General features: G+C 39.0%; 1 protein-coding gene across 3 annotated transcripts in view; it reads right to left on the reverse strand.

Moving 5' to 3' along the window:
* Positions 1–15,262, reverse strand: part of CSRNP3 (cysteine and serine rich nuclear protein 3) — a 191,964-nt gene that overhangs the window by 4,790 nt on the left and 171,912 nt on the right. For all 3 annotated transcript variants that reach the window (XM_060302331.1, XM_030849768.2, XM_060302332.1), the window contains 2 exons: positions 8,236–8,532; positions 3,713–6,189 (listed from right to left, as the gene is read on the reverse strand). In XM_060302331.1, the coding sequence (XP_060158314.1) occupies positions 5,152–6,189; positions 8,236–8,532 (1,335 nt within the window). In that variant the 3' untranslated portion in view covers positions 3,713–5,151. The remainder of the gene's footprint in view (positions 1–3,712; positions 6,190–8,235; positions 8,533–15,262) is intronic.

The following is a 15,262-nucleotide window of genomic DNA, read 5'->3' on the forward strand; positions in this document are numbered from 1 at the left end:
AACACCAACTGGGCTGTGAGTGTCCACATTGTAATTGACCCTTCTAGGTTTTGGGCTGCCATTTATGAATCTAGTTTTTCCAGTATAATAAAATTCTAGTTTGTCAGCTCTGTTGAAACTTTATGGTTCCTAGGAGACACCACCACTTACTAAGCTTATATTCCATCCTCAACCCCCCGACATGTCTATAATTCTAGTGAGTTTTCAAATTGCTGATATTCAGTTAAATTGTCAATTACATTCTTTAATGCTACGGAAAACATCTGATGAGCTGCGCTGTCTGTGCAAAGCTGTGGCATTTGGCTTAGGTATTTAAGTCACTCAAGTTAGCAGATCTCAGAAAGAATAATGTAATCAGTAGTTGCAAATTTGTGTTAGAACTAAGAGTGATCAAGGCTTTAAGCTTTTGGTGTTGGTTGTGGTAAGAATACATAGATTTGTTCCAGTTTTGAATTACAGTTAAGTCTTGCCTAAGAAAGCATGAAGGTACTTCCCATTTAAGGTTGGTATTTCATACACTGACTACAATAATATACTCTAAACTGTCTTGGAGACAAGGAGCAGATGCCATTTTAAAGAGAAAGATTAAGTCTGTATTTGGAGAAATGGAAGGCTCATGGCACCTTTTAAAAAGGCTGTCTCAACTTCTGAGGATGTTAATTTTCTACCTACTAATTCAATGGTTTGTATCCCTGGCTAAAAGTGAGGGCGCTGAATGACCAATGTGTTTTCTACAAGCTGCAAGGCAATGCCTTTGGAACTAGGAACTCAGGCTTAGCTATTTTGATAGGCTGTTTATAAACAGAAGGAAGAGTGATGGTGTTCTACATTGTTGTTTCAAAGGTTTCCTGAAATGTTTCCTGGGTTATGTGTGAGTCAACCTGCCTTTGAAACTGTCGGGTAGGAGTTTGTTGGTATAAATTTAGCATCACTTACATAGGTCTAACAGGGAAGAAGCAATTATCTGACAATCTCTTTTTCATTGGATTACAGTTCTTCTAGCTGAGTCCAGATTTAATTCATAAATTTCAGATGGGGAGAGAGGGGAGAAGGAGGGTCCATTGAGTTCCATTAATTTAGGCAAAAGAAGTTCTCTCTTTAGTCGCAGTTTGAATGTAATTAGACAAGAATTGATGTCATTATTTCTAATATCACTTTATAAAATCACAGATTAAAACGATTAGAATGGGGCTTGATTATTTCATTCCATTTTTCATCATTATCATAATCCCTTAGAATTTGTAGTGTTTTCCCCCTCTTTTTTAACCACCTGGGACAGTTCCTCTAACATAGTAGGTGTTCAATAAATATTTGTTAAAAGAAAGAAGTGATACTTAGTACATTCTAAAGATCAAGAACAAAGGATTTTAACTTGTACAACAATCTCAGAAGTTTAAACAAAGAATCAGTGATATATGTTCATAGAAAATAAATCATATATTTTCCTGTTTAATGATAACCAAACCAGAATGTTGCCTAGAAGTCATCTGTTGGAGTATAAAAATTTAAAGAGCACAATCACTTATAATCCTCTTTTTTCTTGATTAATTTGCGGCCAGTGTTTCTGTAATTCAGCTTTTATTGGGGGAGGTATTGCTGGGCCATATACGATTGTGAAGATTTTAATAATAAAATTTAATTAGTAAGTATTAATTTCACATTTTATATGTGATTGGCACTCTGGGAAAAATATAGTTTCATCACAAAGAAAATACTGGCTTTCAAAAAGTAACCATATTCTTCAATTAACCAAAAGACATGAGACAAATGGATTTTACTAACGTCTTTACAATCAATGATCAAGAGATGGGAAAAACTTAAGTAATTCTCTTTCATTGACTCCTTTCTCCCAGAAGAAACCTAAAATGACAAAGGAAATGCAAGCTGCTCCAGCCACTTGACTTGCAAATCAATTTGGCCTGGATTATAAACTGGGAATTAAGCCCTAATAAAAAGTACAGGGCTGGTGCTAAAACAACACGGACCAAAGCACGAAGCTTTGCCATTGACAGTGAATGACTAAAAAGCTGTGTGTCAAAAAAGACTATAATTTGGTTAGCTATACTACGGGGGCAATACAACAGCTGCAGGTCAGGTTACTGTGTCTTGGTATAAAGATCTGAAGAATCCACTGGCTGCATCCAGCTTGATCCCCATTTAAAAACCTTAGAAAAACTGTAGCGCTTTCCTGGCATGTGGGCAGTTTTTGTTGAATAGAAGGTCTATTAATGGAAAAAAAAAGTCCATTGGCACACAGTGCTCTCTCAGCTTTTCTGGGAAAGGAAGTGATAATGAAATGATTCCCTCATTAGTATTACTTGCAACTTTGAACCAATATTTTTAAACTATAGCTTTAAAAATTATCTTTATTTTTAAACCACATTTTTAGATCATAAAACCCAACCAGATGCTAGGGTGGGAAAAATTCAGTACTCATTACTGGCCATTGCCTAAAATCTGTCATTCGCCAATGTGTGGTATACACCTACTATGTATGTGTGTGTGTGTGTGTACGTGTGTGTGTACGTGTGTGTGTGTGTGTGTGTGTGTGTGTGTGTGCATGCATGTGCAACGTCCCGGGGTGATTTAATAGGTAATCTGTGTGTGTAGTTTGTGGGAGACGTTTAGGGGTTAGGTTATGTATATGAACATTTGGAATAGAAGCTGTTGTGGCTGGAAGGTTAATCCTTCTGTGTAGCAGTGACTTTCCACCCCAGTTGGACAGATAGGGGCAAAAGCTCTGTTTTTGTTTGTTTGTTTGCCTGTTTCTAGGTTAAACATCTTTTTGGAAATGAAGCTACAAAACAGAGACCCAGCCAAACATAAACAAGTAGGTGTCAACCTTCTTGTGAAAATAAAGTTGAACTAAATTAAATATCTATCATTTCAGAATCTGGACTGGCATTCTACCCTTCAACTCTGCCCAGCCAGAGTCACCTCTGCCCCACTCTGCCACACTGTGTTCCAAGAATAAGCTGAATACTTCACACGTAGCTGCTTCAAAGGCTTGTAATGGCCCAGCCAATATGGCACACGTGATTCTTTCACGTGCTCAAATGAAGGAACAATAGCCTCCTGTCATTTTCTCTTTGGGCCTGTGCTCTTTAGATTATATAATAGGGGGAAAATTTGGAGATCAAGCACTAAAAACTGTAACTTTGTAGACAACATGGGATATACTATCACGATTTGAGCAAAACCCCAATCTGATTAGCCCAAAGGGCTTGTCATTCAAAAGGAACATCCCTGCCCTCATTACTGCTACCTCCATAAGGACCAACCCAAAGCTGCTGTACTGTTAATACTAATGGTTCTAGTTTGGCCCAGTGGTGGGGTAGAGTAGGGGCAGGAACCAACTGCACAGTGGAAGAGCTGCCAAGTAAACATGTTTTCCCCAAATCAAGTCTTAGTAGAAACTTTTCCATTGGAGGACTTTCTCTAGATCAAACATTTTTTAAGTTCAGTGAAATAAAATAGTATTTTTTAAGGACTTGAGATCTACAATATATTTATATCCATATATCCAAACATCCAAGTCTAAAAGACATAAAAAATAAGTAGCGATGCAGTCACTGAATAGCAAGGCATGTCCACATTTCAAAGAGGCATAAAATGTGAAATGATATAATAGAAGGTCAAAAATATGAAACAGATTTAGCATAGTCATATTGCATTGGAAAAAAAAAAAAAGTAGAACACACTATTTAGTTACCTAAATTAATTTACAGGAAAACGGGATCTTAGAAGTCCTCCGACGAACCAAGCGCAGATAATCTAAAGGTGGGGAGTGCATGTTTTATTTCTATCTGTCCCCTTTAATAAGAGAACATGAGGTAATTAGAAAGTATTCAATGCATTCTGGACTGTTCTGCTAATTGTCCCAGGCAAGAGAAATCAAAATGCTTCAGAAAAGTAAGGCCTAGTTGAGTATTTGGGTAGAGGCCCCCCCTTCAATCAGCTAGTCACTAAATGGAAATTTCATTATACGCTCATTGTGTAGAGATGGATTGATCACGCTGTAGAAAAAGGCTGGTTGCTGAGGTTCTGTCTCTTCCGTGTTTTCTCGGCCTCCTCTGCTTTTACCGAGTTAGGTCTTGAGAGTGGTGAAGGAAAACAGGTCATTTTTCCTTCATAAAGTATCACTGGGTGATTCCTCTATTTAATTATATGAACCTTATAATAGTTACAGATTAAAAAATGTTTTTTTAAAATTTTTCATCTCAAAGAGTTCTTAGTCCCCACCCCTCACAAGGTACCATGAAGGGGCACTAAAGTGCATTTTGATGCAGGGGAGTAGAGTTTGAAGGTGCTGTCCAAGCTAAGAACCAAGATGATGCTGTTTAAAAAAGAAAGGCAATTCCTTCTACCTCCATCTCTGGAGTCAACTGAGGGAGGGCAATGAACTAGACCCTCACCAGAGGATTGTCCTAACTGTTAACTTTAGAGAAAACTGTGTAAGGACCTGCACATATAGACTCATTTATTTGTCCAAAATAGCAAAAATAGGCCTATTTCACCCTTAAGAAAGTATTTGCAAATTTGATCAGACACGATCATAAAAATGTGAATGGATTCCAGAGGCAATCCATGTGGGCATGCTCGGTGGTACTAACTATGTGTCTTCAGCTTAAAAGAACATGCTGCTGTTCGTTTTCATCAAAACATGACTTCTAACTACCATAAATAAAATACGCATGGAACAATTAAATCTTTTTCTTACAATAATTACTTTTACATTAAAAAGTCACCATCATCTTCAGATATATCGAAAATTAGGACTCTAAATCTTATTATTTCCCAGTCTTAGTTAACAATCTTGCACAGGCCCGATAATCCAAAACTTGGAGCTCTGATCTACACAGCTTGGCAGGTTTCACACAGTTTCACAGGTAGGCAACTGTGAGATATGCTTTTTTAAAATTAGCATTTTCTATCAAAACAGTCTGAAATCGTTTAAAACCCTCATAGAGACTGCATTTGTGCAACGGCACAGTCACGTAGCTAGAAGGGAGAAAACAAAATACAGTCTGGAAGATTCACCACGGTCCAAGTTTTCTCGGTCCTCAGCTGAAACCACGATGAGCCCAGGAAATCCAATTAAATACAGTGCTTTACATAGGAGAAGAGTTGGTCCAAGAATAACTTAAGCTACTAAACAGGGACAGTCTCCACCACGGGCGATTTGATGCACTCTTCGTGCAATCTGCTCTTTTCTGCGAGGCTCAAAGAATCTTCAGCAGGATGCTCTGAAATGTGACTGTCCCCATTCAATGCAGAGCCAAACCCTTCCTGGGAGGGGCCTTTCAAGTATGAGTGAAATTCCACTTGAGGATGATTGGACCTGTGTTCGGGATATAAGCTATTGCAGGGCACACCGCTGTCGTTTTCCGAAGAGGAGCAGCAAACGATGACAGAGGGGTTGGCAGCTGGGTAGTGGGAGGCGCCGTACGCCTCTTCCGCTTGTCGGGCATAGTCCACGAATTGCTCCGGGGTCATGGTGTAAGGCACCAGCGAGAGGGCACCGCTTTTGACAGTCTCTCTTTCCGAGTAGTTCTCGGGGATCTGGTTGGGAGTTCCTGGAATGTGGCTGTCTATTTGGTAATAGAGGGTAGAAGAGTTGGCATAAAAGGGAGCGCTTTTCGCGTGGCTTTCGTGGACGGCCGTGCCATCGGAGTAACAAAGGACGGAAGGAAGAGGGACCCCTTCGGCATGGGGACCCAAAGCTTCCACGAAACTGTCCCCTTTCTCGTCGTCGTCCTCCTCTTCCTCCTCGTCGTCCTCGTCTTCCTCCTCGTCTGACTCGCTGGGGGCCAAGCTTTGGGTGCTGGAGTCCGTGACTCCGCTGCAGAAGCTGCTACCGTCCTCCTCTTCCTCTCCTTGGCAATCTAATTCCTCCGCCGACTGCAGGTGCAGCACTGCAGCCTGGGGTTCCGTTTCAATCTCAAAATTGTCTGCGATGGAATATCCGACGGAGTGAGCCACAGGGCCCATGGAACTACTGTGGGCACTTATCTCCCCGTGGCAGCCGTTCAGCGTGGGGATTTGCTGCTCTCGGTTTTTCTCCAGTTCAAGTTTCATTATTGTGTGCAAAAAGTGAGTCCGGACACGGATAGGATTAAATTCAATTCTACCTGCTGTGTTACTACATCCTTCTTTAGTGCAGCCACATGGGAAAGACATTCGATCCACCTTGGAGGGAAGAACACAGATTAGCCCCCTGGAACTCTTACAAATCAAATAAAAATCCAGTACCTCAGGGCAAAGCCTTTGAAATCTGGGATGACTTAAACCCACTTACGCCAGAACAAACGACAATCAAACTGCAGACAGAAACAAAAAGGGAAGTGAAGGCTTAGAACATGAGTTAACCTAATTTTAAACCCATACTCAAAATAAAAATGAGTTATGGTGTGTAGTTTTGTTCATTTATCCCTCCTGTGCTTTCTTTACTTCTGTCGCCATTCTCCGTTTCCCTCTTCTCTCCATCCCATTAATTTTGCTCCCATTTTTTTCAATGCTTCTGTCCTTTCCCCAAGCTCCCTTTTTTTCTGCTGCATGCCAGCTCACAGGCTCAGTTTGAAACAAACTTACTGCCCTCATCCCCACCTGCTATTTTTAGTCTAAATGACATGACATTCCTCATTCTAGCCAGGAGTTTTTTTTTGCTTATTATAAAATGAACTTCTCTGCCCAAGGTGTCCAGATTGACACCACCTTAGTATCAAGCAGTGTGATAACTCACTCTCATTGGTGTACCTTCTCATTCTTTTGGATCCTCGGTAGGTGACGCACGTATGCAACTGCAGGCTGCGATGCGTACGCACATTCATGACGGTGACTGGTGGATTTCTGTTTAGTTGCTGGCTCCCCGGCCTTCCCTACCCCTCCCTTAGACTACAAACTTCTGGAGAGAAGGAGATGTTCATTTAATCAATATCCCATGATTATTCGAGTGTTTGGACTCTGTAGATAGAGTGATTAGGTTCAGCAAGTGTTGTTGGACTGAGCTCTTCACTCAGGTGATGAGTGGAATTCTGGGCAATCTAAGGGACTCCGAAGATATTTGCTGGCTTAGATTCCACCTTTATGCAGACCAGAGCACAGGCAACCAGAAAGAACTTGCCCTTCTTTCCACCTTATCCAAGCATGGGGTATTTCCCATGCAAGAGAGGAGAAAGTGGATTCCAGCACAGTCATCCCGGTCCCCACAAAAAGTAGTAGCAGATGTTGAGCCAGAATCTATAGCTACTTTCTTACCTGTGATTCCACTTTCTGTGAATCTACCTCAAGCAACTGTTCAGCTGATAAGAACTGTCCTCTCCTTTTGTCTGCCTGAGAGGCTCTTATTGAAAAAGTTGAGTTTCTGCATACAATAAAAACCCCTAACTAATCATGGCGCACCAATGATATAGATGGATAGGAACCTGAGAAGTATCTAGTTCAGGGGTTGGTAAGCTCTTTTTTTGTAAAAAGGCCAGAGAATAATTATTTTAGCCTTTGTGGGCCATACAGTCTCTGCGACAACTACTCAAGCTCTGCTGTAGAAGTATGAAAGCAGTTATAGGCAACATGTAAACACACACAAAAAATACATGGCTGTGCTTCAATAAAACTTTACTTACAAAAACAGGGCGGCAGGCTAGATCTGACCTGTGAGTTATCGTTTCCCAACCCCTGACCTAGCCCAGCCCATTCATTTTAGAAGTGGGAAAACGGAACCCAGTAAGTTTACCTGACTTGCCAATTTCACATCGTGGCAAAAGGCAGAGCCAGGAGGAAAACTCAGTTTTCTTAAGTCCCAGTCTAGTAATTTTTCCACTAATCTACACTACCTCTAAGCAGTCATCATTTTACACCCCATGGATGGATCAGAGAATACAAACTTTAAATGTTAGGGATGTCATGATCTCCCTGAATGCTTGTAAGAAGACAAAATAAGTTTGCATAATAAATGAATCCAAGAGCAAACAATTTCAACTGACAACTGCAGCTTGGATTGCCTTTCACACTATACCATATATATATATATATATATATATATATATATATATATATATTACATATACCCCTAAATGTCATTGAATTAGTATTTCTCTCTTCTTGAATCATGTGTCTTGCCTTACCCCAGAATTTTCCTCCACGTGTGGGAAACTTCATTACATGGAACACAACTGCCTCTTTAGGGGTTGGTGTATAATGTCATGCCTTCGGATTCCTTGAAATCCCAATCCTTACCTGACACTTAATGCCTGCCAGGCTGCAGGTACACGTTTCTGGATCACAGAACACCCGGCAGTCACAGCCACAGTCCTCTCGAGATAGTCGGATGGCTCGTAGCTCATGCTTTTCCTCCACATCAATCTTTTTCACCCCAGAGGCCCGCAGCAGTGCTCTCCGTTTTTTTGTTGGCAGGGGTTGGAGAAAGAAGTACTCGTCTACCTCGGTGTTGTCTAAATCGATATCATCATCAGAAATGTCATCCACTGTAAGAGTGCTAGCTTCTTCAGATTCCACGGTGCCATTCTTCGTCATCTAGAAATACAAAGCAGCAAAAAAGAGACTTAGCATGGACAGGGTCTAAAATCCCTACTTCTGCACTTGGTAAGAATGAAGCTATTATATAACATTATGTCCCCATAATCCATAAGTGTTTGTGGATAGGTGTGGGAGATTAAGAGGTATAAACTTCCAGTTACAAAATAAATGATTCATAGGGATGAAGAAAATGTTTGTGAGTCAAATCATTTCCTTTTACTTTTCTCTTTAGAGAAATTACAGGAAGGAAAATGAATGCATAAAAATGATAGGCTTTTAAATGGACACAAGACTTGTTAATTGGAACTCTTAACCTCTTAATGTTAGGAGGTATAGTTGCTGGAGCTTTCAGCCTGCGCGATGTGAAAAAGGCCAGAGGTCACAGATGCCCATCAGTGAAAGCTATTGTTAGACTCAGTTTGTGATGGGCAGATTTGATGTTGGAATAAATGTGTCCTTGTTCAGAGGTGATAGCATCTTAGCGGAAGCTACTGCCACCTAAATAAGCAAACATGTCCTTGAAATAACAACCCTGTCTTTTGGGCTCCAGAGAAACTATGTACTAGGAAGTAAAGTTTTGCTGTCCTGTGCTGTTGGGATTACAAACACGGTTTCCCTACAGAATGTTCCATGAACGAGAGCTTGATATGACGCACTTAGTCAGGTCACTGTGCTCTCAGTAAGACAAGGAGCAGAGGGCAGCGTGGCAGGCTCTTGCCAACAGGCAACCCAAACAATGAACTCCTCCCTCGAAGGACTTCATAGGAAACTGCCCAGAGCAATACCTTCCACATAATAGCACCTGTGGACGACTGTGTCTCATACCCATAACTTTTCTGCTTCTGTGTATATTTCTTTTCTAAATTAATTTCATCCATCGGGAAACCCTGAGTCAGTATTTCACTTCTTACTGCCATATCACCACATAATATATTTTCTTCATAAAAAAACATTTAGAAAGAGACATTTCCTCTGAATATAAGCAAGAACTATATTCTGGGAAGCAGCACAGGAATAAATGAAGAAACTCAGAGATTATTCAAGGAAGTTCTATATAGGGAAGCTATTTTGATTCTTTAAGTTTTATATGTATCACTTCATGAACTTCATTAACTGCAATTATTACTATGCCTTTTGAACTTAATAACAATTCAGTTATTACACAGTTAAAATACCCTGGTGACACCAGACATCAGTTTCTTATCTTCCTAGGAAAAATCCTATATTTAGATAAGAATATTTATTACTGACAAAAATCCCAACCTGGACAACTCTGAATGTATTGAAAAACAAACAGAAGATTGATTTTTGCCCTCAGGTAGAGGAAACAACACAGTAGCAAGTGTATATTAAAATATATTGCAAAGGGTCCCTGAAATGCATTGTCAAAAGCTACTAATTTATGTATTTTTTTATATTTCAGAGCTTAAATCTGTGTTCCTATAAAGTTGGGCATTTCCTTTTATTGGGTTTTGTTTCTTGGTGTGATCTGTAATTTATTTCCTTCCTTGGAATTTCTTTATAAATGTATTGGTTAAGCTGTTTTCATTTTTCTGTGATGTCCACTAACAGTAACTGGTAACATCACAAAAACAACAAAAAACTTCATTTCATATCAACAGGGTTTGATTTTTTAAAAAATAATGGTTGCTGTCATATAATACATGAAATCTAAAAATCAACAAAAAGTAAGACTTCAGCAAACATTTAAAAACATGACAATTTTTAAGGCAACATGACTAACCAAATGGCACCTAAGAATGAAAAAGAAACAACTGTATCTCAAATAAACTACAGATGATGCTTATTCCAATACCGTATGATCCCACTCCTGGGCATATATCTGGAGAAAACTCTAATTCGAAAAGATACATGCACCCCAGTGTTCACAGCAGCACTATTTACAATAGCCAAGACATGGAAGCGACCTAAGTGTCATCGACAGATGAATTGATAAAGAAGATATATATAAACACACACAAACACATATATATACATACACATATATGTGATGAAATATTACTCAGCCATGAAAAAGGATGAAATAATGCCATTTGTAGCAATGTGGATAGACCTAGAGATTATCATACTAAGTGAAGTCAGACAAAGACAAACATCATATGAAATTGCTTATATGTGGAATCTAAAACATGATACAAATGAACTTATTTACAAAAGAGAAACAGACTCACAGACAGAAAGGAAATTTATGATTACCAAAGGGGAAAGGGGAGGGGAGGGATAAATTAGGAGTTTGGGATTAAAATATACACACTACTATATACAAAATAGATAACCAACAAGGACCTACTATATAGCACAGGGAACTATACTCAATATCTTGTAATAACCTATAATGGAAAAGAATCTGAAAAAGATATATCTATATATACATATATATATGAAGATATATATACATATTCAGTTACATATATATATGTATGTGTGTGTGTATATATATATATATATAAACTGAATCACTTTGCTGTATACCTGAAACTAACACATTGTAAATCAACCATATTTCAATAAAAATTAAAAAAATACAATAAAACAATTCTTCACTCATAAAAAAACAAATATAAGAGCCCTTAGAAATGAAATCTGCATTTCTTATTCCCACACTTAAATTACAATAAACAGTTTCATTTTTAAATAAAAATTCAATTAAGAATCTAAAAGTCCTTGATACACAGCTAGCTACATACTGTTCTTACTCTTGTTCAAGAACCCACAAGGGTCCTAATTTAGATTTTCAAAAAAATCTCACATTATCATTGAAGTGATCTGGCAAGGTTTTCTCCTCATCTATCCAATATCATCTCTGCCATTGCTAGTGAAGACTGGAAATATTCTAGTTCAACCCGGTTAATTGGCTTCTCTCTTTGTCCTCACGGTTTCTGGTTTGGTTACGTAACCACTGACAGATACTATTCTCTGCTGTCCCCTTGGAAGTCCTTCCCCAGCCCTCTCCTCCAGGATATGCCCATTTGCCCCTTTCAAACGCAGACCAAACCTATCGAGTTTAAATGCTCCTTTAAATCAGAGTATTACATACATTATTTTCAAATGCATTTTTCTATATTAGAGCAACGGGGCAATAAGTCAATGAGCTCTCTATTTCTGTCCATCAACTCATGTTCATCAGGCTTTCAAGATCTTGTACAACAAACTCTAGGGAGTCTTCCATGATTTCCTCATCTGTTTTTGCTGACTCCTTTACCCCATTGGCCCATCTTCACAAGAATATTTATTTTGTACATTTTGTCTCTTTGACATGAGTGATACCTATAAATGTCTTCTTCCTATCTCAGAATAGAATCATTGAATTTTCAGATGTTAGTTCATCAAATACAGCCTCCTTATTTTATGCATTATTGAGGCTCAGATTAATTGTGTCCCCTCCAAGACATGCTTATAGAACCTAATTCCCTGACCCCTATTCTAGCATGCTTTTCCCTGTGTAAAACAGATAGATTCCAAGTTTTCAATGGTACCTAATGCAGTACAGGGACTGTAATGTGGAGTTAAACCTCAATGTGTCTAACAAGCTATTTTGTTTACAAAATAAATACATACAGAGTAACCAGCATATTCAAAGGAATGCTCTCTTTTGAAGTAGATTCCTTAGAAGCCAGTCTGGGATTTGGACCATTTCTATCTCAGTGTTCTTTTCCCAAAGAACACTGCCTTTCCAAGAGCTCAAACAAAGCTTGCCAAAAATGTGGTTTAAGGAGACCACCAAAGGATCCTGACCTTCAAGCCTGCTTGTGTGTGTGTGTGTGTGTGTGTGTGTGTGAGAGAGAGAGAGAGAGAGAGAGAGAGAGAAAAGAAGAGAGATTGGAGCTGGAGGTGAAAGAAAGGTGAGAGAATCATACATGAGACGATAACAGTAACAGTTCTGAATCTGTGTGTCACTGCTGCAAGCACTTTACCTGCGTTTACTCACTGACCATCACAAAAATCTCATGAAGTAGATATTAGCATTCTACCCATTTAACTGATGGGGAAACTGAGGCACAGGAATGCTAAATAACTTGTCCAAGATCATAAGCAGTGAGGTGTGTACCACATCAGAATCCTAAATATTTAACTCTACAGCTTGGGTTCTTAACTGTCTTGATAATTATATAGACATACTTTTTATATATTGAATATATATTCAGTGATCTTTTGTGCTTATTTTACATTAGGCTCTAAGTGTGTTGGTGCACAAGACATGGGTCTTGAAATCAATGGATTAGAGTAAAGAGAAGAGGAATCTAGTAATTTTAATCCAATTTATAAGGATTTCCTAGCTGAGCTTGAACACAAGGCATTGAAACCATGCAGGAGGGCCACCTTGAGGTGGGGCTGGTGATGGGGTGAGGAGGGTAGACTTTCACACCTAAGCTTGAATCTGAAGGTGGAGTAGCAGTTAGCTGAACAGGTGGAGGCAGAAGGTATTCCCCACTGAGCAACAACAGCTTCAAAGGCCTGAGATGGGACAGAGCATGCATTCGTTGGCTTGCAAATTAGCCAGACTGGCTGAACTTTTGTGACATCACTTCCTGTCTTGATCCATAAGCAAAAAACAAAAAAGTAAATAAACATTAGGTTTTCAGAAAGTAGCATCTCCCTTCCCCTGCCTTAGCCATTTTACAGGTGAAAAGTAATGACTTAACTCATAATTTGATTTAGTGATCCTTATCTTATTTTATATTTATCTCACATATATGTGCATTTATTTATACTGTATTGGAAGTATCTTAAGGTGTGTGTGTGTGTGTACTTGCTTTGTTCCAATGATGCTACTTAAGATAGGACTTAGTTCTTGAGCCACTGTGTAAACTTGTCCAGACTCATTCTACAAATGAAAGGACTATAACTTTTCTTAAACCGAATTGAAACATCTTACTTTTGCAAATCTGTCTGATATGTACTGTTACGTATGAGTAAACAGTTCCCAAAGCGCAACAGAGTAAAACCTTTGCCCATCTAAATATATTTGCGGGATGGGACACATTACACATTACTGTCAGAATCGGCAGAGTGATTCTCAGACTATCCTGAATCAAGTACCAGGTCAGGCGGGGGAGTGAGTGAGTGGGGGGGAGGGGATTATCAACTCAGCATTCAATCTTTTGTGTTTTTTTTTGGCTATAGCATGTAGTGGATATATTCCACTGTAAATTCCTACAAGATGAACTTTTTGATGAATTAAGTGCTTGAAGAAACTAATTTAGTGCAAAATGATTATGGAGAGGGAAACAATACTGAAAATGTGGATGGACTATAATGCTGAAAACAAAACAAAACAAAATAAAACCCACAGAAATAAAAACACTTCCCTTCAGTAGTTAAAAGGTGTTCTTAGTAATAAAATCTCCTGGTTATTACAAAGTTCTTAACACATGTAACAATGACAGTGGAAACAAGAATGTGAAAGAATAATTCAATTCCACAAACACTGATTCCTGCCTATTATAATGATGATGATCTGTATAATGAGTGGGCCAAGCTATCATATACTGAAAACAAGGTACTGAACTCCCTCCATACTTTATATAAATTATCTCACCTAATTTGCAAACAATCTTAGGAAGTATTTTTGCAGTTGAGAAAACTGGAGCTTTTGTTTTTGGTTTTGTTTTGCAACAGTGCTTTTTTCTTTTTTTTAAAATTGATCTTTATTGGAGTATAATTGCCTCACAATACCGTGTTAGTTTCTGTTGTACACCAAAGTGAATCAGCCACATGCATACATATGTCCCCATATCCCCTCCCCTTTGAGCCTCCCTCCCATTCTCCCTATCCCACACCCCTAGGTCATCACAAAGCATGGAGCTGACCTCCCTGTGCTATGCTGCTGCTTCCCACTAGCTAACTATTTTACATTCGGTAGTGTATATATGTCGATGCTACTGCCACTTGGCCCCAGCTTCCCCCTCCCACCCCGTGTCCTCAAGTCCATTCTCTATGTCTACAGCTTTATTCCTGCCCTGCAACTAGGTTCCTCAGTACCATTTCTCTTTTTTTTTTTTTTTTTAGATTCCATATATATGCCTTCGAATACGGTATTTGGAGAAAACTGGAGCCTTGAGAAGATAATTTGCCAACGTCTAGTTACATAGATAATTAGTGATTGCACTGAGAATCAAACTCAGGTCTATTTGACTCCAAAGCTTGAGCCAGGCTCACGAGACGAGTTTGGAGTGAAAATTCTTAGAGTAATAGGAAACCTGTATGGAAGAAAAGGATATGGTTGCAGCCACGCTCTAAGAGCTGATCTCAGCACTGCAGGGCAGGAGGCAAAGAGCAGACAAGCTTCCTTATAATTAGCTCATTCAGAAATAAAAAAATATATGACTCATATACAGAGAACAGGAGCTCAAAAAAGAAGACAGGAAGCCAGCTGAAGATATGACATTCTCACCAGTTAGCATTTCCTTTGAGTTTTTATTTTGTGGGCTTGCGGAGGTGTTCTTTCTAATAGATATGCCAGCAAAAGAAGCTGGTCCAAGTGACAGCTACCACTGTTGAAATAATGTTACTTTTGATTTCTTCAGCTGACTTTTAAATCTTTTACCCTGGCCTGCGTTTAATCAGCATAGTATGCTGCCTAATTTTGTAGTAATATATTAGTGTTGGTAATTGGTTTTATGTATACCTCCCTCATTCATTCTACTGTGAACACATTGAGAACAAGGACCATATCTGTCTTGCTCATAATTCTGTCTCCAGCACT

The sequence above is a fragment of the Globicephala melas genome, chromosome 7, assembly GCF_963455315.2.
Source record: "Globicephala melas chromosome 7, mGloMel1.2, whole genome shotgun sequence".
Taxonomy (NCBI): domain Eukaryota; kingdom Metazoa; phylum Chordata; class Mammalia; order Artiodactyla; family Delphinidae; genus Globicephala; species Globicephala melas.